Here is a 23084-nt window from a genome sequence, read left to right on the forward strand (position 1 = left end):
GGAGAACAGTGTTCAGTTTCTTGTTTTGGGTTGGGGAGGGTTTTGAATGTGTGTGCATTAATAGCTGCACTTAACACTTAATGCTCATGCTCAGGCAAACAGAATGGCAGCCTCAGCCCTGAGTTAAATCTGGTTTTTAGATGTTTTTTAAGAATTGGTGTGCGGGTTTTGGAGGTTTTGGGTTTTGTTTGGGCAGTTTTGGGTTTTTGTTTGTTTTTAAGACTGGAACTTTATTTTTACCCATTTTTTTATTTTTTATTCCTAAACTCCATAAAGTATTTGGCTATGCAAAAACCAGTAGGTACTACAGACAGAAAAATGAAGGAATCACTACTGCACTGAGCCTGGTGAAACTTAGCATCTTCCTTTGCATAAATCCCAACAGACTTAAGGTTCCCAGTGATACCACGTTTAGTGAGGTTATATCTATTCAGCTTTTGACTGCAACATAAAAAGATGGCCATGTTTTCACTCTGAAACTTTTCAGTTTAATATAGGGTCTGGGAGGAGACACAAATTTTTGGACCAAAACCAAAGTTGCCAGCATTTGTGACTGCTTATAGCCAAGTCTTTCCTGGAGACCATCTGCAGTGCTACAAGTTGATTTGCAAAGTTCTGGGTATTGTGGGTTATTTTTCTTCCCCAGTTAAAGATCATAATTTCGTCCATGCAGTTAATTTGATACACATGGTTTCTTGCCTAACCAGCTCTTGCATTCATCCTGTACTATATATACACTGTAATACAGCATCCAGCTTGTGAACCATATCTGGTTTCAGCCAACAGCACTGAATATAACTAATGCACAGTTTGGTCTTGCATTGAAGCCGGAATTGAACAATATTTAAATGCCTTTTGACAGCTGGTATATTGCACATTGAAAGTATTATTTGTTATATATACAATGTAAAATCAAATTTCAGTTTTACCCATGGAGGCTTGAACCATGCCCTAGAAGCCAACAGCTTTTCTGAAATAAAATGTATTCTCCCCATCTGCCCTTTCCGTATGCACAGACAGGCTGTGCAGAGGAGAACTGCCTGTGTCTTTTGTTACTCTGGTTTTGATGACCACAGAATAATGTGTCCAAATCCCAGAACTTAAAATAACAACCAACATATTCACAGAATTATAGAATCATACAATCTACTGAGTTGGAAGGTACCCATCAGGATCATTGAGTCCCACTCCTGGCCCTGCACAGGACACCCCAAGAGTCACACCATGTGCCTGAGAGCATTGTCCAAACCCTTCTTGAACTTTGTCAGGCTTTGTGCTGTGACCACTGCCCTGGGGAGCCTGTTCCAGTGCCCTCCCACCCTCTGAGTGAAAAACCTTTTCCTGATATCTAACCTAAACCTCTCTGACGCAGCTTCATGATGTTTCCTCGAGCCCTGTCCCTAGTCACCACAGAGAAGAGATCAGTGCCTGCCCCTCCACTTCCTCCTCATGAGGATGTTGAAGACCACAGTGAGGTCTACCCTCAGTCTCCTCTTCTCCAGGCTGAACAAGCCACTCTTCATAAAGCTTCCCCTCCAGATCTTTCACTATCCTCATTGCCCTCCTTTGGACACTCTCTAATACCTTAATATCTTTCTTATATTGTGATGCCCAAAACTGCCACAATACTCAAGGTGAGGCTGCCCCAGCGCAGAGCAGAGCAGGACAATCCCCTCCCTGGATCGGCTGGTCATGCTGTGCCTGATGCCCCCCAGGACACACTTGGCCCTCCTGGCTGCCAGGGCACTGCTGACTCATATTCAACTTGCCATCATAACACATGAATTCAGAAAGGATTTTTACACACAACTGGCTAGCAAGTAAATAACGACATGCTTATATCTTCCTAGACATGGATGAGATTGGCAGTAGCAAGGCAAATAGCTCACTTTCATCCTCAGTGGCATTCAGACAGAGTACACAAACAGCACACAACTCTTGCCTATGATGTAAATTGACCCCATGTCCAGCATAGTGATGAGCTGCTGGATTTCCAGCAGTCCAGTGCAAACCTCATATGTAAACTAGGAAAACTGGTATTTTGCCGGTGATTCATACTTTTTCTTTTGGTTCAAAAAGCCTGAACTGACCTTCATTTCACAATAGCTTGACAGCAGTCCCTCCTGTGCAGCTGAAAGCATTCTAGGTTTTCAAAAGTATTTAAAGATGCTTGTCACCCTTGGCTTCAGTTGATTTCTGGGGAACTGATCAAGCCTTCACAGAATCACAGAATCAACCAGGTTGGAAAAGACCTCTGAGATCATCGAGTCCAACCCATGACCCAACAGCACCCTGTCAACTAGACCATGGCACTAAGTGCCACATCCAGTCTCTTCTTAAAGACCTCCAGGGGCAGTGAATCCATCACTTCCCTGGGCAGCCCATTCCAATGTCTGATCACTCTCTATAAAGAATTTCTTTCTAATGTCTAACCTAAACCTCCTCTGGTATGGCTTAAGACCATGCCCTCTTGTCCTACTGCTGGTTGCCTGAGAGAAGAGACCAACCCCCACCTGGCTACAGCCTCCTTTCAGGTGGTTGTAGAGAGTGATGAGGTCTCCCCTGAGCCTCCTCTTCTCCAGGCTAAAAAACCCCAGTTCCCTCAGCCTCTCCTCAAAGGACTTGTGCTTGAGTCCCTTCACCTCGTTGCTCTTCTCTGGACCTGCTCCAACACCTCAATATCCTTCCTGAACTGAGGGGCCCAGAACTGGACACAGCACTTGAGGTGTGGCCTCACTAGCGCTGAGTACAGGGGAAGAATCAATTCCTTGGACCTGCTGGCCACACTGTTCCTGATCCAGGCCAGGATGCCATTGGCCTTCTCGGCCACCCGGGCACACTGCTGGCTCCTGTTCAGCTTCAATCCAGACTCCCAGGTCCCCTTCTGCCTGGCTGCTCTCCAGCCACTCTGTCCCCAGCCTGTAGTGCTGCAGGGGATTGTTGTGGTCAAAGTGCAGGACTCGGCACTTGGCCTTATTAAACATCATACCACTGGATTCAGCCCATTTATCCAGCCTGTCCAGGTCCCTCTGCAAAAAGCCTTGGTGCTTTTCCATATCTTATACTGTGGTGAAAGAGACCTCTTAGAGCCGACTAGTTCGTACATTAAAGGATCTTAGTACTGAGTTTCTGTCATACTCCTTGTTTGCAGCCACGTCCCTGTTTTACAGTGTCACATGGACTTTGTTGGGACAGCTGCAGTGTCTTGAAGCCTTGCAGTCTGACCAAGGTTCAGTTTGTGGCTGGATTCTTGAAGGGTTTTCCAGGAAGCCCTAAAATAGTGAACTTGTCAAGCAATGATTCCAAAAACAAATTGGTCATTTCACGAGGGAGACTTTTTCCCCCCACTGAACTTCTGGCAGTTCTTAAAGAAGATACTGAGCCATCAAGTAAAGGTGAATTATCTCATGGCATGAAGGACAAGGTAAGCATAGGGTGATTTAATTTTCAGTCCTTCTCAAGGCCTGAGGTGGCTGTCAGAGAAAAAGACAATACAATTTATTCTGTTTATGGGCTGGAACATCTAGCAATGCATCTCTCAATTCATCAACAAGACTGTGATATACTTCTTTAAAGGAGTATCATGAAGCTGTGGGCCCTGGCAGCTGCCCTGTAGCCAAATGTCTTTGAATGCCTTTATCAGTAACCCATCCCAAAATGGGGATGTTCTCTAGCCATCATACCTGCTTAGACCAGAAAAACATTTCCTTTGCCCTGATAACTGAGGAAGGAGAAATAATTAGTCTGGATTTCAGATGCTGCACAAAGGCAATGCATTTCTCCCAGGGGTGTCTGTGTTCGTGATGGAATTACAACACAGAGAGCTGGGAAGTGACTGCCTAGGGAGCAAAATTATTCTGAATTACAGAATCAGGAAAAACAGAAAGGGAAAAGTATCCGTAAGAAATCACTCAGTCCATCCCTTGTTTTTATGCAAGGCCAACTATCCCAATGCCATTCCCAAATGATATCTAATTTATACCTGCTGTCTTTCACAGGTAATCCCTCCCAGTGCCATCCTCATTATTAGGAAGTTTTCCAGGGGCTTTAATGGTGCCTTCTTGATGCCATTTAGACTTTTGGTTATTTCTGCTGCTCTGGGTATCTCTGACAGTTCCTAGTATTGCAGTGACCAAATTAGATGTATTACTGAAGCTCAAACCTTCTGCTGAAGGCAGCCTGAGCTCTTGCACTTTTTCTTTTGCAAGTCTCACTATAACTGCATTTTTTTTGGCAATTGCAGAATACTGTAAACTGATTTCAGCTTGTGACTCCCTAGCTTCACCATAGAAGTGCCACTTAAACCTCTTGTTCCCCATTCCAAATATGAGCTGTTGATTATTCTTGATGAAGTGTAGCACCTTGTTCTCATTTTGATAAAATTTTATTCTGTTTTTAGACTTTTTTTTCCAACTTGTCTTTCTGATTTAGAATTCTAGTCCTCTCCCCCAGCACTGCTTATAACCTCCAGACTGGTGTTACATCTTAAGTAACCACTTTGCTTGTTCATTATCCAGCTTACTAATGAAACGTTGAATAACCCTTGAACTAAGTGAGTCTTTGCAGACCTGATGTGATGTATCTTTCCATGGTGACAGTGACCCATTGCTAACTCTCAGCAGTGACACAGATGGTTTTGCTGGCCGTGGAGCAGTTTCCTGAGTTTGCTTCTGACAATGCTGTGTGACATAGCAGTAGAAATCTCCCTCAAGTTGATTAAATTTGGCTTTCTCTATCTGTAAGGCCTGTTACCCTGTCACAGAAGGATACCAAATCAGTTTGATTTGATTCTTGACAAACACATCTTGTTTGCAATTCCAGTTCTTGTTTTTCACATACTTACAAGCTGCTGGTGGGATTATTACTTCTAAAACATTCTCCAGGATGGACAGGTTTGTGTGTCATCTTCCAGTTTCTCTTCCTCATTTTAAAGACAGTCACTGCACTTACCCTTTTCCATGGCTGGTATAACTCACATCTTCCCTAAGCTCTCAGCAATAATTGCTCATGGTGGTTGTTTTACATTCTTCTTTAAATATCCTGAGGTGGGTCTAGTGATAGCCCAGAGTAAAAAGAGAGGTCCAGGTAGATCAAAACCCAGATAAGAAGGGACCTATCACAAACCTACAAACATCTGTAGCAAAGTAAATTTCTGTTAATTGTTCTTACCTAGAACATCTCACTGATGTTGTGTTAGCCTCCTGCTTGCTAATTCACCTTATTTTGGTTGGTAGATAAAGCAAATGCTTAGCCCTATATCGCTTTCTAGGCATCAACTTGATTAACTTTCCCCTTCTGCTGAACAGAGAACAAACTCTTGCCTTGGGTTTTGTCTTCCTTATTTTACTCCCCTTGTGTTTAAAGGACGCTTTCTTGCTGTTCTTCCTGTTTCACACTATTTGTATCTTGTTTTGTGTCTTGGCTTTCCTGAGGTTATGCCTTGTATTCTCTTGCCACTCTGTTTTTCGGGTAATAGCAACCAGACACAGATTCTTCTGACCCTGTGCTTTCTTCTTCTGAGTCCAACAAAGGGCTTATGGTCATGTTAGCAGGCAATGATTTAGCACTTCGTATTAGACTGGAATTAATCACTCTATTTTCCATGTGTACCCATGACTATAATAATGGAGTTAGTTCTAAAATCAGAACCTTTGCCAGCATCTTGCTTTTGTGCACACATGTTCAACTCAGGCCTTTAATGTTAGTGATTTAAACTCAATAGATACATTTTCTTCTACTACTTCAAAGCTGTAACTTTTAATACCTGTAGCACTTAGGCATCAACAAGAGATTTTCCAAGGAAGCTACCAGATATGTATCCTCACTAATCCTCTTCCCTTTAAATGTCTGATGTTTCTGATTATTTTGGAGGAAACTCTTTTTTTGTTAGCAAACAACTATTAGGTGTGTATTCTCTGCAGAAAATGAAAATTAATTATAAATATTTTCAACAGCCCTCTGGGATTCACTGTGATGTTCTTCAGACACTAAATGGACTTCTGTGAATCTCTTGGAATTTTCTTATCCTCCAAAGTAAATTTAGTTCTGGTATCCCTTAGTCATGGTGGTTGGCAATAGTGAATGTAATAGCAAAGCAAGTCATTCAAGTGCTTTCATGCTTCTTCCTTCTACAGCTTTGCTGGAGGTGAGAGAATAACGCAGATTTCTGGAACTTTTCCATGCAGACTGGCTCCCGTTCCCTGTGAATTGAGAACCACACCTTGGACCACACGGTTCTGTTAGCAGGAGGAGTTGGGAATCTTTTTTCACATTTCTTAAAGACCGTGGCACAAAAACTGGCCAGAATCTGTAAGTGCAATGTCTGACTGTTTTATGTCAGCACTGAAAAATTTAAAAAAAGGACATTATTTTAAGCTTCATAGTGTGTGTGACACCAAAATAACACGTTGCATCCCATTAGGTGGTGGATACAGAATGTCCTACTGCAGATCCCCCACACTGTCACAGGTGGGAGCAGGTTCAGTGGTGCTGTACAGTCTGGATGGCAGCAGTCCAACTCAGCAAGGACTCCTTCTGTGGTGCTATTACAGGATTAAGTCTGGATGGTGGGGCGTTGAGCAATCAGAAACCAAGAAATACACAGTCCAACCTCTCACAGAGGAGCTCTGTTGAATGCATGGACAACTATGCAAAACTTTGCTGTGATATATAGACCATAATGACAAGATATCACCAAACCACATGTAGAAATTCTTGTGCAGTCCTGGTCATCCTGGGAATGATATATTGCAGGACCTTCATCTTCTCTTTAGCCTGAATTTTCCCAGGTTCTTCTCTGTGATCCCCTTTTATATTTTCTGCAGTTGTTTAAGTGGGTGACTCCTCTGCTCACTTCTGTCGTTGCCCTTCCTCCCTGAGATGTCCAATTCCTTTCTTTACTTCCCTGTGGGTTGTTCTGCTTGTTCTACCTACTTACTGAAAAGACCAAGCAATTACAACAACTACAAAAAATAGTTACAATTTTAGAAAATACTATATTGATACCTTGAAAAAACGGTGTTATTGCACCTGTAGGCAATTCCTTTCTGTCCTTTTCTTGAGGTTCATGTATGAAAAGTATGTTATAGCCATGGGACCATAAACGAGGGTATGGGCAAGAAACACTTATGCCAGGGTGAATGGAAGTGTAAAGTTTGGATTTTGTGCCAGAATTTCCATTTGGTGTTATTTAAAACTGCAGATCAGGGATAGACTGTGTGACCAGCCCTAGATGGATGTACAGACAAGCTGTACAATGTTGTTTGTTTGTATCCCGGCTCTTATGGAGCTGCTCCTTTAATGGGCATCTGAGGCCTGTGAAGAGACAAACAATGTAAAGCTGGGCCATCTCACACAACCTCACCTCAGGCATCCAGCTTCAGAGCTTGGATTGGGAGTGTCAGCTTCTTATAAAGCCAGTGGAGACATTTTGATGCTCATGTGTGCCCTGACTCACCTTATGAAGACCCCATTGACTGAGACTTTCATTTGGACCTTCCACACAAGGGAATTTGAGTTTCAGTTGCACTGTGGGCTGAAAATTTGGCAGTGTGTCATTTCCTGTAGGGATTGCTTCCACAACTCTTGGCTGCCCCCTGCTAAGTCCTCTCTTGCATACACAAGGCAATTCCACTTTGCCAGAAAGTCCTTTGGAGATGACTTTTAAACTAACCTGGTCCAAAAGCACAAGCACTGAAGGGAGAGCTGTAGGAAGTAATTCTGAAGAAGCTACAGGAACAAGTAAAATAGAAAGAGAGTACATTGGTGGTGTCACTCCCAGGGCTGAAGAAAGCCAGGGATAAACTCTATCTCAGTCTGGGAAGGCTGATACCTCCACAATCTGGCAGGTTGGTTATTCTGTACAGACCAGGAAGGCTGGACCCTACTCCCCAGAGAGAGGAGATGGAATGTCCTCCCATGAGAGAATGACAAAGCCATAAATTGAACAGATACGTTGCAAAATGAGTATTTAACCACCCTCTGGGGCAAGCAGATAGGTATTAGAGCATCTCTTTTCTCTTTTCTGAAAGGTATCACCTCCTCTTTCTGAACACTTGGTTTCAGCCAGGTCCTTACACAGATTCCCTATCCAGGAGGGCTCATGCTTAAGCTTTGTCAGGACACAGCCTGTTAGCAGAATTCCAGATCAAGAGTTGAGTTTGAAGCAAACATTCCTAAATTTTGCAGTGCATAGGTTTTGGCTGGGCTGTTATCATGGTTACTGATGATTCTGTGCAGGATCCATATTCATTGTTGGTCCGTGTGCCAGGATTGCTGTTGTCCAGAAGGCTTCCTCTTCAGTGTAGTTTGAAGTCCATAGTGGATTCTTCCCCACCATGCAGGGCACCATCAACTGGCCCTGCAACTTCATTTTTCCAAGAAACTTGCGAGTTTTTGTCTCATTTGAAACCTCCCAGAATGAAATCTCACTTTGAGTTACAGCTAAAGCAAGGGATGGGAGCTCCATATTTCAGCACAGTCCCTTAAGGAATAAAAGCAACAAACACAAAAATTGCCCAAGACCCTTTTACGTGGGTGGCAGCAGCCAGTTTTCATCAAGGAGAGGGCATGGCCTTTGAGGAGCAGAGGCAGAGCAGGAGCACAGCACTGACCATCCACCACACTGTGGTCCCTTTAAATCTTCTCCTCCACTTGGCAGCTCCAATTTTTCAGTGTTGCTATAGCAAATCTCCATGGCAATGACCCTAATCAGGGAAGGGGGGGATGCTAAGGGGACGCATGCTCAGAGTGGCTGCTGGAGCCTCGCCTGCCTGCTACAGCTGCTCCAAGAGTCTGGCACACGGGCTAAGGGAAGGATCAGGTACTGGGCAGACTGGTCCTTGGGGTGCATTGCAAACCCGTGGGATGTCACTGCAGTGATGTGTGTGCATGTGTTTGTGCGTGCATGGGGTCTGTCCTTGTCATGTCTCATCCACTTCTTTGTGAGGAGCGTGCTGGGAGCAAACTGCCGCTTTTCAGTGTTTCTCCTTGTTTCAGGCAGGGAAGACAGCTTGAATTATTGATGGGAGCAATGGCGTTGCCGTCTGCCTGGAGCGCGGTGCGTGTGGCGATCCTGTCCCTCTCGGTGGTCGGCCTGCTGAGCGTGAGGCTTGTGGGGGCTGGCCAGGACTCCGGGAGTGTCATTCCTGCAGAAAGTAGGTACCCGCCGTGCACACTCCTGCCCTCCCGCCGCACCCTGTCCTGCTTTCCTTCCTTCACTTCACCCTCAGCAGCCACACAGACACTGAGCTCCGGGGGAACTTTGCGTTTCCTAAATAAGGAGGGAGTAACAATGAGTTCGTGCCATGTCAGCAAAGCACATGGAAACAAGGCTTATAGAAACAGCAAGCAAGCAAGCAAAGGATTAGTAGTTATTTAGGAAAAAATACTAACTGCATACTATAATTTTTACTGGGACTTGTGTTAGAGCTCTTTGTTTGCAGGTCTTTTAGATCTGCTTCTTGAGAGTTTTGTTTCCAGATTTGCCACAATACGTGTGACGTCCTTGCTAGTCTGGATATTGTTAGAAGAATATCTTTGTGTTTATTTCTGCTAGGGCATTGCATTTTGCTTACTGTAGTATTTGGTTGGAACAATAGGTCAACTTTCTTGTAACTACTACAGATTGACACAGGGGACATTTACACAAACAGTGCATTTGTAAAGCATGGTTTCAGGATTTCTGAACATTGCAAACCTAAAAAATAAATAAATATGACAGACTAGCTGGAGCACACCATGGAGCTGGAAGCTCTTGAATTTGGATCACAGCTCTATATTAACTTCCTCTGCAATTTTGAGTAAGTCTCTAAACTTTGTCAGCTCCAAAATGAGGCAACAGTTCAAAGTTAGTAGGGGATGGAGTCAATGTTCTCAGGGTGTTTTTGGTGACAGCAAGTGGGAAGTAGACACTCATTAGAAACTTAAAATATCCTCTGGGGAAAAAAAAGCAAAGAAAGATAATTGCATGCAAACCAATCTCTAGTTCTTAGTCATGCTTACATTGTATCACAGCTATCTTTTTACATGACTACCAAATATTTAATACAAGACCTGATTTAGTCACGGCATTTTATTCTCCATTAGTTCTGTTACTAGTTTTTAGATACACCTATGTGTATTTGTATCCACAGGACTTACATGTTGAATTCCCTTCTTTTTCCACTTTCTTCTTTTTTTTTTTGTTAGCGCCAGTTTTCGGTCTTTTCTAAACCAGACCTCATCTTTATTTTGTGTGTCTGTTTTCTAGGCATTCATTAATTTTTATAAGTTTAGTGATGAGTAGTCCAATTTTTCTCCTCAAATTCCTGAAAAATAAATTGTATGCACCCTTTGTGTGCCTGTGTTAGCAGAGGCAAGTCAACGCATTTGGGAAAAAGTGAATAGTGGTTCCTTGTTCTGTGTGAGAACTCCCATTTTATCCATAGAAAAACACTCTTGGCCAGAGTTTCTGACCCAAGTCTCATAGAACCATAGAATTATAGAACAGTTTGGGTGGAAGGGGACCTTTAAAGGTCATCTAGTCCAAGCCCCCTGCCACGAGCTGGGACACCTTCAACTGGATCAGATTGCTCAGAGTCCTGTTGAACCTGACCTTGAATGTTTCCTGAGATGGGGCATCTACCACCTCTCTGGGCAACCTGTGACAGTGCCTCACCACTCTCCTAGTAAAAAACTTCTTCCTTATAACTAATTTACGTTGACTCTCTTTTAGTTTAAAACCATTACCTCTTGTCCTATCACAAGAGGCCCTGTGAAAAAGTGTGTCCCTATCATTCTTATAATCTCAATGAGTCATCTTTTTACCGTCCTCCAGACAGGCTACAGTTTCTTGAACAGCCCTTGAGGAAGATTCCTTGTCTTATCTTGTCATTACACCTGCATGTGAGAGTGAGGAATGAAGGGCAGGTCAGAGTGTTTCTGTGGTCAGTGTTTCTGCAGAGACACTCTGCCTTGTCCTGAGTAACAGAGGCTGTCAGCATTGCTACAAAAGCATAACAGTATCTGTGCTTGAGGCCAGGCCAGGAGGAAGACTCTCAGATGATCATGAACTGTGAACTGTATATTACTTTGGGCTGCTGCAGGGACAGAGTTTAAAACAACAAGGAACTCCTGATGCTCCTAATCAGACACTTGTTGAGACAATGCTGCACAGCTGCTAAGTGCTCCAGGTACTTTCCTTTGCCAGTCAGGGCTCTTCCTGATAGTTAACCTGTGGAACTCTTCCCTTAGGATGCTGTAGATGCTAAAAGTTTGCACGAGATTGCAGAACTGATTGGTTAAATTTGAGAAAACAACAATCTTATAAAGGGCTGTTGGATAGAGCCGCAGTTCTTCTAGTTCAGGAGCTGCCTTAGCATATTCCTGAGATCTGGCAGGGTGTTTGGGAACACATCCCTTCAGACCTGCCCTGTTCTTATGCTCTTTCATGGGCACCCATTTCTGGCCATGAAGGTCACATCTATAACCAGTGCCCATGGATATCCCCTGGCATGGGGACATGACTGTACCAGTAACCTACTAGGATGGACCCTGGCACACTTGTGTCCATGACAGGAGGCCAATTGTCTATCTGGAAGACAGAGCTTACTCAGAAATGAGCTGTCCCATGCCAACTGCTCCCAAAGCTTGGGAATGCTCCTATTCATAGTTAATGTACTACAAGAGATGTACATCATGGGAGACTGGACACTGGACCAGGCAGACCTTTGATGTCATCTAACACAGACATTTCTGCATCTTTTCCTGCTTGATGTCAGCTCCACTGGCTACTTCTCATGAAGGAGTTGATCCTCCTAAGCACTGAGACATTTGGGGGCACTGCCTCTGCTGCACATGCACATACCTTCCCTGTTGCTGGCACTGAAGTCCATACTGTCAGCCCAGATAACCTGGTGGCTGTGGGACCCTGAGCGACCCAGGAGAGGAAGGGGGGCTCTAGTACATATTCTTGACAGGGATATATGATGTACATGGACCATACTAAGTGTCCTTCTGCAGGGCAGGGCAGTGCAGTACTTGATGCTTTTTCTGTTCTCAGGTGTGTGACATGGGACTAAGAATGTGCCTTTAGCAGGAATAATCCCACGTGGATCACACAGGCTCTCTCTCCCACTTGGTGGGAGGAGTGTGTCCCTCCTGCAGCACCACGAGCAGGAGAGGGACAGCAATGCTCCCATGCAAGTGTGGGAGGTGCAGGAGTCACAGGAGAGAAGCATGAGAGTGAGTCAGAATTGTTCTTAGCACTGCAGAGCAATCCTGTCCTGTGTGTGGCACCAAGATCTGGCTCGGGGTACCCTCCCCTGCTCTCTGCTTGGCATACTTTCTGCCAGCCACAGAGCCAGGCACAGCTTTTTATGAATAATTCTAATTAGCAGTGTTTAATTGTGTCCTTATACTTTATATACAACACTCTGCATATGCAGAAGACTGTTCAAGTATGAAGTGGGGTTACTAATACTAGTGGATTATTTTCTTTAAAGTTCACTGCAGTCCACTTTAAAAAAAAATGAAGTAATTTCCCCAACCTTCTGTTGCATTTATAGCCCAGATCACCCACTGTGAAAACTAAAATATGGAATTTGAAGACCAGTAGCTGGCCAGTCTGTTTTCATTAGCCAAGGTGCATGAAATATAAAGAGTAAATGCCATGTGCATGCAAGGGAAAATAAATTAGACTTACACAGTGCTTTCAGTTCCAGTTTTTCACCAAGGAGAAGCCAAGAGAACATATTTTAAGCTCCCCTCCCCCATTTCTCCCCAAACACACAAAGACACATACAGTCTTCATGCTGACAGGACCCATTTAAAGAATTATAGCTGACTCTTGATAATTCTCATTATGTTAATCCACAAACCTGTTAAGTCTCCCTATGAATGATAGTCTGTTCCCAGCTGTCAGCAAGGAATTAATAGCACTTTACTGTACTTTGCTACGATGTGACTTAAGGTTTGGTTTCATGATTGCTTTAAGTTGGTGGAAGCCTGTGCTGCTTCTGCCCTTTTCCTCCCCATAACCTGGCTGCCTCTCCTTGCACCATTTCTTGTTGTGGCCCCAGAACTTGGACATTCAAGATCTGATCTGGAGAACAAAAAACATCAGCAATCCAGCTGACTGAGGAGCTGCTTTGTCACTCATGCTGCCAGCAAGTGGAACTGTGGGACCACCTAGCCAAGGACAGAAAGCAGAGTGGGATTGCTCCTATTGGCAACAACACATATTTAGATTTGTTTGTGAAGACAGATGCTTAGACATATTTGTGTTGGGGAAATGTCCATGGGCACCTTGCTGAAAATATTGTGGGCATGAAGAGAGGTCAAGTCCAGCTAGACAGGCCAGCTTAGCAGCCCAGCTCTTCAGTCTGGAAAGCAGAGCAAGGCAGGGAGCAATGGAGAGCAGCAAAGTCGTAAGTGGGACAGCATTGGTGAATATTTAATAACCATCTCTTCCACTGCAAAAATCAGAGCAGGAAATGAAATCAGCAGATGTCAAGTTTAGAGCAGACAGGAATGGTATTTTGTTCACTCACCGAACAGCTCAGCTGTGGAACTCATTGCCACAGGATGCTGCAGATGACAAAAGTTTACGTGGATTCAGGAAGCAACAGTGCAAATTAATGTGAGAGAAATTCATGGAGGGCTTATCAGATGTAGAAACACCAGCCAGACAGAGGATATCCTCCGACACCTTGGTAGGCTAGAAGAACGTTGCTAGACACTTATTCTAAGCATCTGCTATTGGCTACTGTGATCATCTGGCTCGTACAATAGTATAAAAGCCCAGTTAGAGTCAGGACTTTTAGAATCCGGACTTGGCAGCTCTGCTGCTAGAAGTCTGACTGTAGCTGTAGAATTTCCAGGTAGTGGGGCATTGACTGTGTTTGATTTGGGAACTGCATTTAAGTTGCTCTGTGCTAGTGGAAGCTGCTTGATGGAGATGAACACTGCCCTATTCAGTCCGCAAGCACTGAACAGATGGTGCTCTGCAGGGCTCACCAGTGGAGGAGTTCACAGCCACCCACCTTCCCTGCTGCATGTCCCCCACTCCCAGATACAGCTGTCCTCTCATCTGCCAGTGGTGCTGCTTCAGTGAATCCTCTCTGCAACTCTGGAATTCAGAATGATGTCTCCCACCCTGGGATATCACTGGTTGGAGGAATCGCATGGGCTCTGAAGGGCTGCTGGCTCCCAACTGGCAGGGATCCTGACCTGATCCAGAGACAACAGTGCCTGGAGAAGGACCTCCACCATTGAGGACAGCCCAGGAAACTACATTAAAGAGTGAATATCTTGTTATGTGGTGAAACTGGCTGCAGCTGCACTGTGACTTCAGAGAGCAGTGCCGTATTAGGAGCTTTGCAGGTGCTGGTTCAGGACACCCCGAGCTGCAAGGCAGGTGTCCTCACTGCCACCACCCTTCTGCACAATCTGCTTTGATGCCAGGGCAGCTGCTTTCACAGGGCTGGCAGAAGTAAAATAACCACTTTGCAGGGCTGTGCCATTCCACTAGTACCTCCCTGTCTACATGGGAGCACTTGGCTGTCATAAATACCAGTGAATGATCCCACACAGCCATGGCTCTCACAAGGGCCTGGGTGACAGGCAGTGACTGACTATGGAGTTCATGGCTCTCCTCAAAAATGATTTCTCCACACTGCAGAAGCAGGAGACATTAATTTATGACACGAAGTTTGTTTTTTCTCTGCCAGGTTCTGATTCTGAGAACACTTAAGTGACAAGCACTTCAGGGTGTGCAGCACCTTCCCGAGGTGGAGCCAGGGCAGGGTGTTTCTGACAAGACCACAGCGAGGGGAGGGAGCAGGTCATGACATCGATCCAATAATGATGGATTTGCAAACAGCAGTCTGAGGATGTAGATTCTTTCTAAGGGCTCTGCTCCATGATCTGAAGTGAAAACAATTAAATTACTGAAATACTGAAAACAGGAGGGGGTTGAGTATCTTTAAAATGTGCTCAAAGCCATCTTGTCACTACTCCTCTCAAGCCTGAAGAGAGAGAGTCTTTTTGAATGATGCTGTTCTTATAGAGGTGGGGACTTTGCATTTCCTCCCACCCCTGGAATTAAATCTCTAGCTTGATTTCCAGGTTTTCCTGAGATGTCAAGGGAGATGGAGGAGGATGGGTAGGAGAGAAACACCTCCTGAATAGATCAAAGCTTCTAAGAGCTTTGCTGAGGACTGAGAAGCACTTTGGCTGCTCCCTTCCATCAGGTACAACTAAGGAGTCAGTGCTGGCAGCAGGCTGCCAGGCACAGGTGGGGTGCTGCAGTGCTGCACAGCAGGTCCCTGGCTCCAGGCAGCTCCCCAGCTACCTCAGCAGCAGCTTTGCACCCTCTTTGCTTTGGTGGAGCAGCACAAGTGGCTGCATGTGGACAAGGATTTCAGCACTCCCCCCAGCGTGGAGGCTCTGTGATCAGGGTAAAATGTCCTCTTTCCCCGTTCTCCCTGCATCTACTCCAACATCAGCAATTTCTTCTTCTGAAAATGCACACTTCGTTAACTCTGTGACCAAACAATCAGAGATCAGTGCAGGGTGAATCCTGGCAGAGTAGAAATGCCCAGGTTCAAAAGTGAGCCATTTTACTTGCTGTCAAGTCCCCCCCTCCTCCTCTTCTCTGCCTTTTCTCTGCCCTGCCCCTCTGTGCACACACACACTGGCACCAGCTGCAGAGCCAGTGGGATGCTTTGCATTCCTGGCAGAGAAAAAAATACAGCAGCAGGTGAAAGGAAGCAAATACAGAACTGGCACTGTCCCTTGCCAAGCTGCTCTGTAAGAGCTCCTGTAAAAACAGACCTGTCTGTCTGGTTCCTGAACCATTGCAAACTGCTATTTTCAGTGTATCAGTTGAGAATTAACTCATGTCTGGAGAAGGGTTAAGGATTTCAGTTTTAAGGGGAGGCTGAAGCAGCAGGCAGAGTCAAATCTGGGCTATGTTCAGAGAAGCACAAACAGCAAAGAACTCTTTGTGGGTTTTGCTGATCCTTCCACATTTGCACAGGGAGATATACAGCCCTGTCCAGAGGCAGCCCTGACTTAGCACACATGCAGGTGTAGCTGCCTGGTAAAATGGGGTTTCTCCTGGCATTACAATTCACCTCTGTACTGCTACACTCCAAATTTCATGCTGTGGCAGTGATGTCTTCTTCTGTCTCCTTTCCCAGGCCGTCCCTGTGTTGATTGCCATGCGTTCGAGTTCATGCAGAGGGCGTTGCAGGATCTAAAGAAGACGGCGTATAACCTAGACACACGGGTATGTGTTCCTGCAGAAGTGCTTTCACTTAGCCTTTATCTCCCAGCGGCCAGGTTTGCCTGTCTGTGTACAGCAGACATGACATCTCTGCTGACTCACTCCCATCTCAGCAAATAGGTTTATACCAAGCACAGATTATTTTTCACAGTCTTCAGCGGTTCATTAACAGTGATCTAGTCTGAGTCTGACTTCTTGCATAACAGGCTAAAGAATTACCTCAGACAGTCCCTGCACCAAATAGAGAAGGAAAGAGGATGTATGAAGGAGAGAAGAACAAGAATTTACTCTTTGCCTCGCAACATTGCTTTTGAGCTGTGGACTGACTATTCACTGGGCAGGAGCAGAAAGTGAACAGGAGAGTGAGAAGGTGGCTGGCAGGGCTGGCAGAGGAAAGGGAAGCACATGTACCTCTTTCTCATGGATCGATACTCCGTGAAAAAGGGGGAAGCACATTTTCTCAGGTGTTTGTGTTAGCACACAGGGCATTCTGCCACTTCACATGTCAGTCTTGTGCTGCAGGTCTCAATGAACAAAATGAGGGTGTGTAAAATGCCCTGATTTTAGCAATTCATACATATGTGAGTTCATAAATATGCACAAAATGCCTGGGCTGGGAGTTACTACAGTGGCTCTCGTGCTATCTGAAGATTGCAAGAGGCAGGAGGTCTCTCACCTCTAATAAAGTCCCTTCTTGCATGTCTTGTCCTACCTCTCCTCCCCTAACAGCTCCATGACCTCAAGGCAACTTGTGGTGAGTGAAACCAGTTCAAAGCTACATCTCCCAGTTTCTTTAGGAGCCTGCCCAGTGCCTTTGAGCAAGGCCATCTCTGTTGAGAGGTGAGAAGGGCCCCTTGCTCCTCTAAAATCACACTCAGCTCCAGTTGTCAGTCACAGCAGAGCCAATCAAAGGGATTTAAATCGTCTCAAACCATAACACAGAAGGGCAATTATGTTGCTTTGCCTCTGGTTTCCTGTGACCTTGGGCAATCATGTTGGGCCCTACACATTAAGGCTGGAGTGACTGTAGCTTTCTTGGGCTATCAATAGCCAACTGATTAGGACAGAGTTCCGAGTGTGGGTTACATTACAAAAGTTTCCCATGCACTAGTGTAATAAATAACCCTTAAGTGGTAAAGTGCCAGTAGAGGGCCTTTACCTCCAGCAGCTGTGCTGGGCTGTTCTGGTGCATAGCAGAGTTCCACCTGTTTGGATTAGGTTCAGCTGAAATGTTTTGTATCTGCACATGACATGTCAAGGCCAGGTGCGGTTGCAGCTGTGCTGGTTCTTATACAGTCAGCACACTTTATATGGGAAGTTAAAGATGTTTTTGAATTTAATAGAGGCAGCACAGTTCCTTAATCCCACTTACAGAGATATTCAGATGTGTCTATGAGGTCTATTCTTTCTGGACAGTGGAGTAAGAATACAGTCCATCAGAGAGCAGCACTGTCTTGTAAGAAGTGAAGCAGAATATAAAGGGAGAAGCTGATCCCAGAGCACCACAAGATAAGCTTCTCTTTCTGTGAGGAGCTGGACAGGCCTGACATACCAAGGCACTAATTCAGGTAGCTCCCAGTATTACAGAACAAGGGACATAAGAACAGTGCATGACCAAAACAAACATAACCAGTAGTTTGTAATATCACCCACCCTTTGACAACTGTCAGAGTTTAGTACTACTAGTAAAGAGAGGGTATATTACTGTACACCTTTTCCAGCCTTTGGATTGAGACTCTGGAGGGCTTTCTGGAAGAGATGCTTTAGTTAAATACAAATTACTGAATGATGCAGCATTAAATGAAATACAGCATTCAAGGCCCTACAGATGGTACCCTGTGACCTTCTATTCTCTGAAAGGTAGAGCCTCCATATCCTTACTCCATTACAAGTGCTTGGCTCATGATGACCAACTACAATTTCTCAAGTTTTGCACACAAATATCTTCACTCAATTACTCCTCAGTCTTGGAAATTGTTGTTACAAGGGCAAGCCCAATGCAGGACTGCTCCTGCATATGATTCCTCTGCCAATGCCATCAAGGCCACAATTAATTTTTGTAATTGATGCTTCTCTTTTACAGTTCTTTCAGTTGACAATTGTGTGCTTCCAGAGCTGCTCTTCCTGCCTGTAAATAGTCCTGAGTGACACTCAGGCAGGGTTTGTGGTAGCACTGACAGCTTGTAGGCATTACTGTGAAATCCAATAAGCCTGTTTGATGTTAAGATGATTCTATGATTTCTCTTGGGCTCCCAACAATGAGAGCATTCACTCATCCAAGATTCCACTGTAGGAGCAGGGAGCAGTGTTTAAAAACGCCTGCCATGGCGCTAAGCCGATAAGTGAAAGCAGACAAGGAACCTGAACAAGTCCTCTTTAATGCAAAGGTGGATGTCAAAAGTTTGAGTTGAAAAGGATAGAGGGCTGTGGAGGAAAAGGAAAGAAGTTCTGAAACAGCCTCTCCCTGCACAGGTTTGCAGTCTGAGAACAAGAAGTGAGTAGTAGAGAGGGGGCACTGCTAGGCAAGCAAGGCAAAACTTGGTGGAGCAGGACCCTTGTAGGAGTGCCCAGCAACTCCTCTGGAAACTCTCTTTCTTAATTAACCCTTTGCTATGTCTAATTTATCAGGAAGTATCTGGTCAGAGAAACACGAGCAGGCTGAAAACCTTGTTGTTTCAAGAGCTTTGAGATAATTTGTTCACAAGTGATTTTCAACCTTTAATGGGTTTTTGCAGTGCAGATGGGAAACCCATTCACAGTGAATTCAAGCCCACTACATTTTTTTCTTTTCCCCTCAAGAAACTCTTCAAAGTCAGTCTGCAAACTGCTTAAGGGACCGCAGACCACACGGTGAAAACCACAAGATATGCTCAGGAGGAAGGTTCTCTTCAGTCACAATTGCGCTTGCTGACGTCAGTTGCTTGCACCAACAATTTTGAGCCTCACAAGAAACTCAGCTTCTGAAATGATGGTGCCCTTTGAGAAATCCATTCTTTTTATCTCAGAAAAGTGAGACTAGGACCCACAAAATACTTATTTGATCACAATTAAATAAATGATACTTAAATACCTTTGAAGATCTGAAATTAATTTTTCCCCTGGATTCAGAGAAAAAAAGCTTGGAGATGCTTTTCCACTAAGGTGTTCCAATTACAGCAAGTTATTTTAAATTATGTACATAGAGAATAGTTTTCAAGCTTTTGATGGAGTTCTGGGGGCATGGCTCCAAATGGAGTTAGTAATAAGGCAATTGTCAGTAAATTAACTCAGGTTGAAATAGGAACCACATACCCAAGCCTAGATCTGCCCTGAAAGATTAGGGATTTCAGACAACAAGGTTAGACTGACAGCTGGATTGAACTCACAGTTATTCTAGAGAAACAGCAGTGTAACTGAGAGCACAACTGGCACCTCAGCACATGCTATCTGGTGCAATTAAATTACACAGTATTGAAGGCATCGTCAACAGGAAGCCATCAATCACCACGACGGAATTAAGAGCAGTGCAGTCGAAGGTGGAATTTTTCTCAGCATTTATAAGGGACACTTTAATAATTTTGACAGCCTACTCCCTAGAAGTTAACTGTGAAAATGAAAACATTCAAACTATAAAAATAGCTTCCCTGCATCTCAGTTCTGAATACACTTATTTCATCATTTTTTCTGGATGAAAACCAGCACTAAAAACTATGATTTTTCACTCAGCAAAGCACCTTGGGTACAGCTGTGTGGAGGGATTAGATCTAATCAATTATATACGCTTTTAAAGTGATATATTCAGTTCTTTGATTTCATGGTTTTTTGGTTTTTTTTTCAGACAGAGACCCTCCTCCTGAGAGCGGAAAAGAGAGGCCTGTGTGATTGCTTTCATGCAATACACTGAAATGAGCACTGGGATTTGGCCAGTGGACATTTATTCATTTTTAAAATGCTGTTCAATAAATTACAGGAAGATACAGAGTGCAAGTTGTGCCCCACCATAAGGAAAACCATTTTTATCAAAACAGTTTATCAAATCATTTTTATCAAATCATAGGTATAGCTCAGTTAAATCAATTTTGCTTTGATGTGGTTTATCATTACTGTATGTGATATTGCATCTGCTGAAACGTCAACAGAGGAAACAGTGCCAAAGTCTCGCTTGTGGGTTTTATGCAAGGATAGCATCCTGCTTTTCTGGTATTTCAAGCCAAAAATTTTCCTTGGACTCTCAGGCCAACCCCTTGGCTCATGTGGATTGCCATAGACCTGTGAAAGTCGGTGGAGTCGAGTTCTTTAATGTATTTATGGAAGAATAACATGAAAAGGAAGCTACTTTGCCACGGTGCATAGTTAAACATTTACAAACAGTCAGACTTGGCTTTATATAGAAATTAATAGTTGTCAGTGACTGCTTGGCAGTCCAAGGAAGGGATGTGTTCCCGATCACATCAATAGTCCAGTGCATGGCAAACACAGTAATCTGTCTCACAATTTTAATTTCTTCAGAGCCACACAGTAGCTGTGATCTTTTTGGAGAGATTTATTAAGTATATAATATGATCAGTAACATTTGTAATCACATGAATACTGCCTGGCAACTGAACTGATTACGTCTGCCAAAATCTTCTGGAGAAGTGTCTTTCATTAAGCAAATCACATGCTGGATTGAACCACTCAAACTGGCCTCTACAGAGAGTTTTGGCAGAGAGTGTAACACAACGCCTGCCTGCCCAGGAGTCTCTTGCAAACTGTATTTTGGGAAATATTCAAATTCCACCAAAATGCTCCGTAGCTCTTGCATGGACTCTGCACTCCATCACGGTGGGTTCCAGTGCTGATGCTATTAATATTCCTGCTGAAGTCAGTGTGAGACAAGACAGAACAAAATAATTTAAGTAGTGTAGTAGTAGTAGTAGTAGATGACAAGATTGCGCCTTGTTACTCTTTAAAAAAGAATAGCAAATCCTTTTTCATTGTTTTCCTTTTTTCCTTTGTTTTGTGGAGGAGAGCAGGAAATGGCCAAGCAGAAAGTTCTTGTTGACAATAATAGATTTTTGATAGGGCTTAATATAACAGACCCAAAGTAAAGATTTATGTATCTGCTTGAGCATCAATGTACAGGCTAGAAACTTTTATACGAACACAACAAGAATGGTTTTCGAAGTCATTTTACTAATTCTTATTAGTATGTCTGTCTTCTCATGAGTGGCTGATATTTTTGATTTTTTGCTCTCAACCTGATCAGCAAGTTAGGATGGAAGCTATCTGCTGCATTTTTCCAAACTGCTTCTCTCCTGTTTTATCTACAACATTAGGCACAGGGAAATAGGGAACTGTGACCCACTGAAAATTTATTATTTTGTATGCAGTCATACTCAATAACACAAGGGAGTGTATTACAATATAATTTGCCAAAGTTGTTTGAAAGGCATGTGGTTTTCAGCTTCCTTGCGCCTACATTTCAAAGAGGAAATTTGCTTTGTCCTTTGTAGTATTCTAGCAAAGCCTTTTATAGATCATCAGCACCTGGACTGTGTACAAGACAAGCAGCATGACACAGCAACACATCTCTTCTGGTGGCATTGCACTCCACTGTGGCACTGGTCACTGACTGATGGGAAGCAATAGAGGTTCTTGTCATAGACCATATTTTACTGTACAAATAAAACAATAGGTTTAACACTTTTTTTTTTTTTTTTTTTTTGCAAAATATCAACCTTAGTTACTTTTCTCCCACTTAGATTTGAACTAAAGTAACGCACAGCTTTTGAGTTGGCTTTTTGCAGGAGATGGAGTTCCAGCACTGAACCTGTGAATTTTTCATCACAGCTCAACTTTTTTGGGGGCAGCGTGTCTGTGGTTCGGTATTGCTGTTCTGCATGTTTATTCTGCTGGTACCCTAAAGAATCTTGCAAAGTCCTCTTAACAAGCACTGGGGTTTCTGTCTGTGTTTTTATTTAGAAAAACAGTTGTTCACTGCTGAGTTTTCATATATACAGCTTGTTACAATACAAAGGTGGAAAGAATGTCAAGTGGATGTTCTCAGACTTCCAAGGGATCAGAGTGATGCTGCAACTTTATGGTTGTGATGGCAGTGATTATTCTGTATGTACTCCTCTTTGTCTATAATACAATACAATAAAAGGGCAAGATGCATTATAGTATTTGGTGTGCTTTGTTACTGATTAAAAAAAATTAGAGTGCTTATGCAATAATAAATATCTGGGTTTTAATTAGGTGGAAAATCCACAGTGAAAAAAATGCTATTTTGAATACAAAAATAAAGAGATCTTGTATTTGGGCTAAATTTAGTAATGTATTTTCCAAAGTATAAAATCAAACTCAGTCTTATTTGAAATTAAAAGTACTGCCATGATTTTTGTGAGCTTCTTTAAGGACCCCATACTCTGTACTTGATGATTGTGGTAAGGCTCCTTATAATTTCCAGATAGCATGAAGAAAAAAATGGAGCTAGATAGTTTCAATTTATTGTTGCTCATGAAGTTAATTTAAATTCAGAAACCCCTTAAATCTCCACTTACTAGAAGAAACTGTGTATTTTGCAAAAGGATTTAATTGCAGGAGACCTTAAAGCAGAAATTCTCTTTTCCCACACATCAGTTCCAGCACTTTTCTGCTGTGGAGCCAAGGCAGTTCTCATGACCTTTTGAAACCAAGCTGTGTCTTCTTTTCTTTTGGTGCAGCGCTGCTGCTGCTGATAGACCTGGGCAAGTGGCATTTGTACACAAGGTGGAGTGTAGGTGGTAACCTGTAAAATGCACGACCAAGTCCTCCCTGTAAGAGAAATGGTATAATCACTATAACCGTTAACATG

At 43.6% G+C, this 23084-nt stretch overlaps 1 protein-coding gene across 3 annotated transcripts; it reads left to right on the top strand.

Moving 5' to 3' along the window:
- The first annotated feature begins 8713 nt into the window (after positions 1-8713).
- Positions 8714-22413, top strand: LOC116786169 (neuropeptide-like protein C4orf48 homolog). Of its 3 annotated transcripts, none has more exons than XM_032686549.1 (4): positions 8714-8821; positions 8998-9155; positions 16182-16270; positions 20085-22413. In XM_032686549.1, exons 2-4 carry the CDS (start codon positions 9023-9025, stop codon positions 20148-20150), a joined length of 288 nt encoding a protein of 95 aa, XP_032542440.1. In that variant the 5' UTR covers positions 8714-8821; positions 8998-9022; the 3' UTR covers positions 20151-22413. The 3 variants fall into 3 exon arrangements, with proteins under 3 accessions (XP_032542440.1, XP_032542442.1, XP_032542441.1); XM_032686551.1 differs by having other exon boundaries at positions 8726-8821; positions 9007-9155; XM_032686550.1 differs by lacking the exon at positions 8714-8821 and adding an exon at positions 8865-8885.
- The last annotated feature ends 671 nt before the right edge of the window (positions 22414-23084 follow it).

Source organism: Chiroxiphia lanceolata, chromosome 4 (assembly GCF_009829145.1).
Source record: "Chiroxiphia lanceolata isolate bChiLan1 chromosome 4, bChiLan1.pri, whole genome shotgun sequence".
NCBI classification, from domain to species: domain Eukaryota; kingdom Metazoa; phylum Chordata; class Aves; order Passeriformes; family Pipridae; genus Chiroxiphia; species Chiroxiphia lanceolata.

Bases quoted from the DNA above. Each gene is read 5' to 3' on its own strand.
- LOC116786169 (XM_032686549.1), top strand. From the start codon at position 9,023: ATGGGAGCAATGGCGTTGCCGTCTGCCTGGAGCGCGGTGCGTGTGGCG. The intron at 9,156-16,181 runs GTAGGTACCCGC...CTCCTTTCCCAG, and splicing joins GAGTGTCATTCCTGCAGAAA to GCCGTCCCTGTGTTGATTGC. The intron at 16,271-20,084 runs GTATGTGTTCCT...TTTTTTTTTCAG, and splicing joins CGTATAACCTAGACACACGG to ACAGAGACCCTCCTCCTGAG.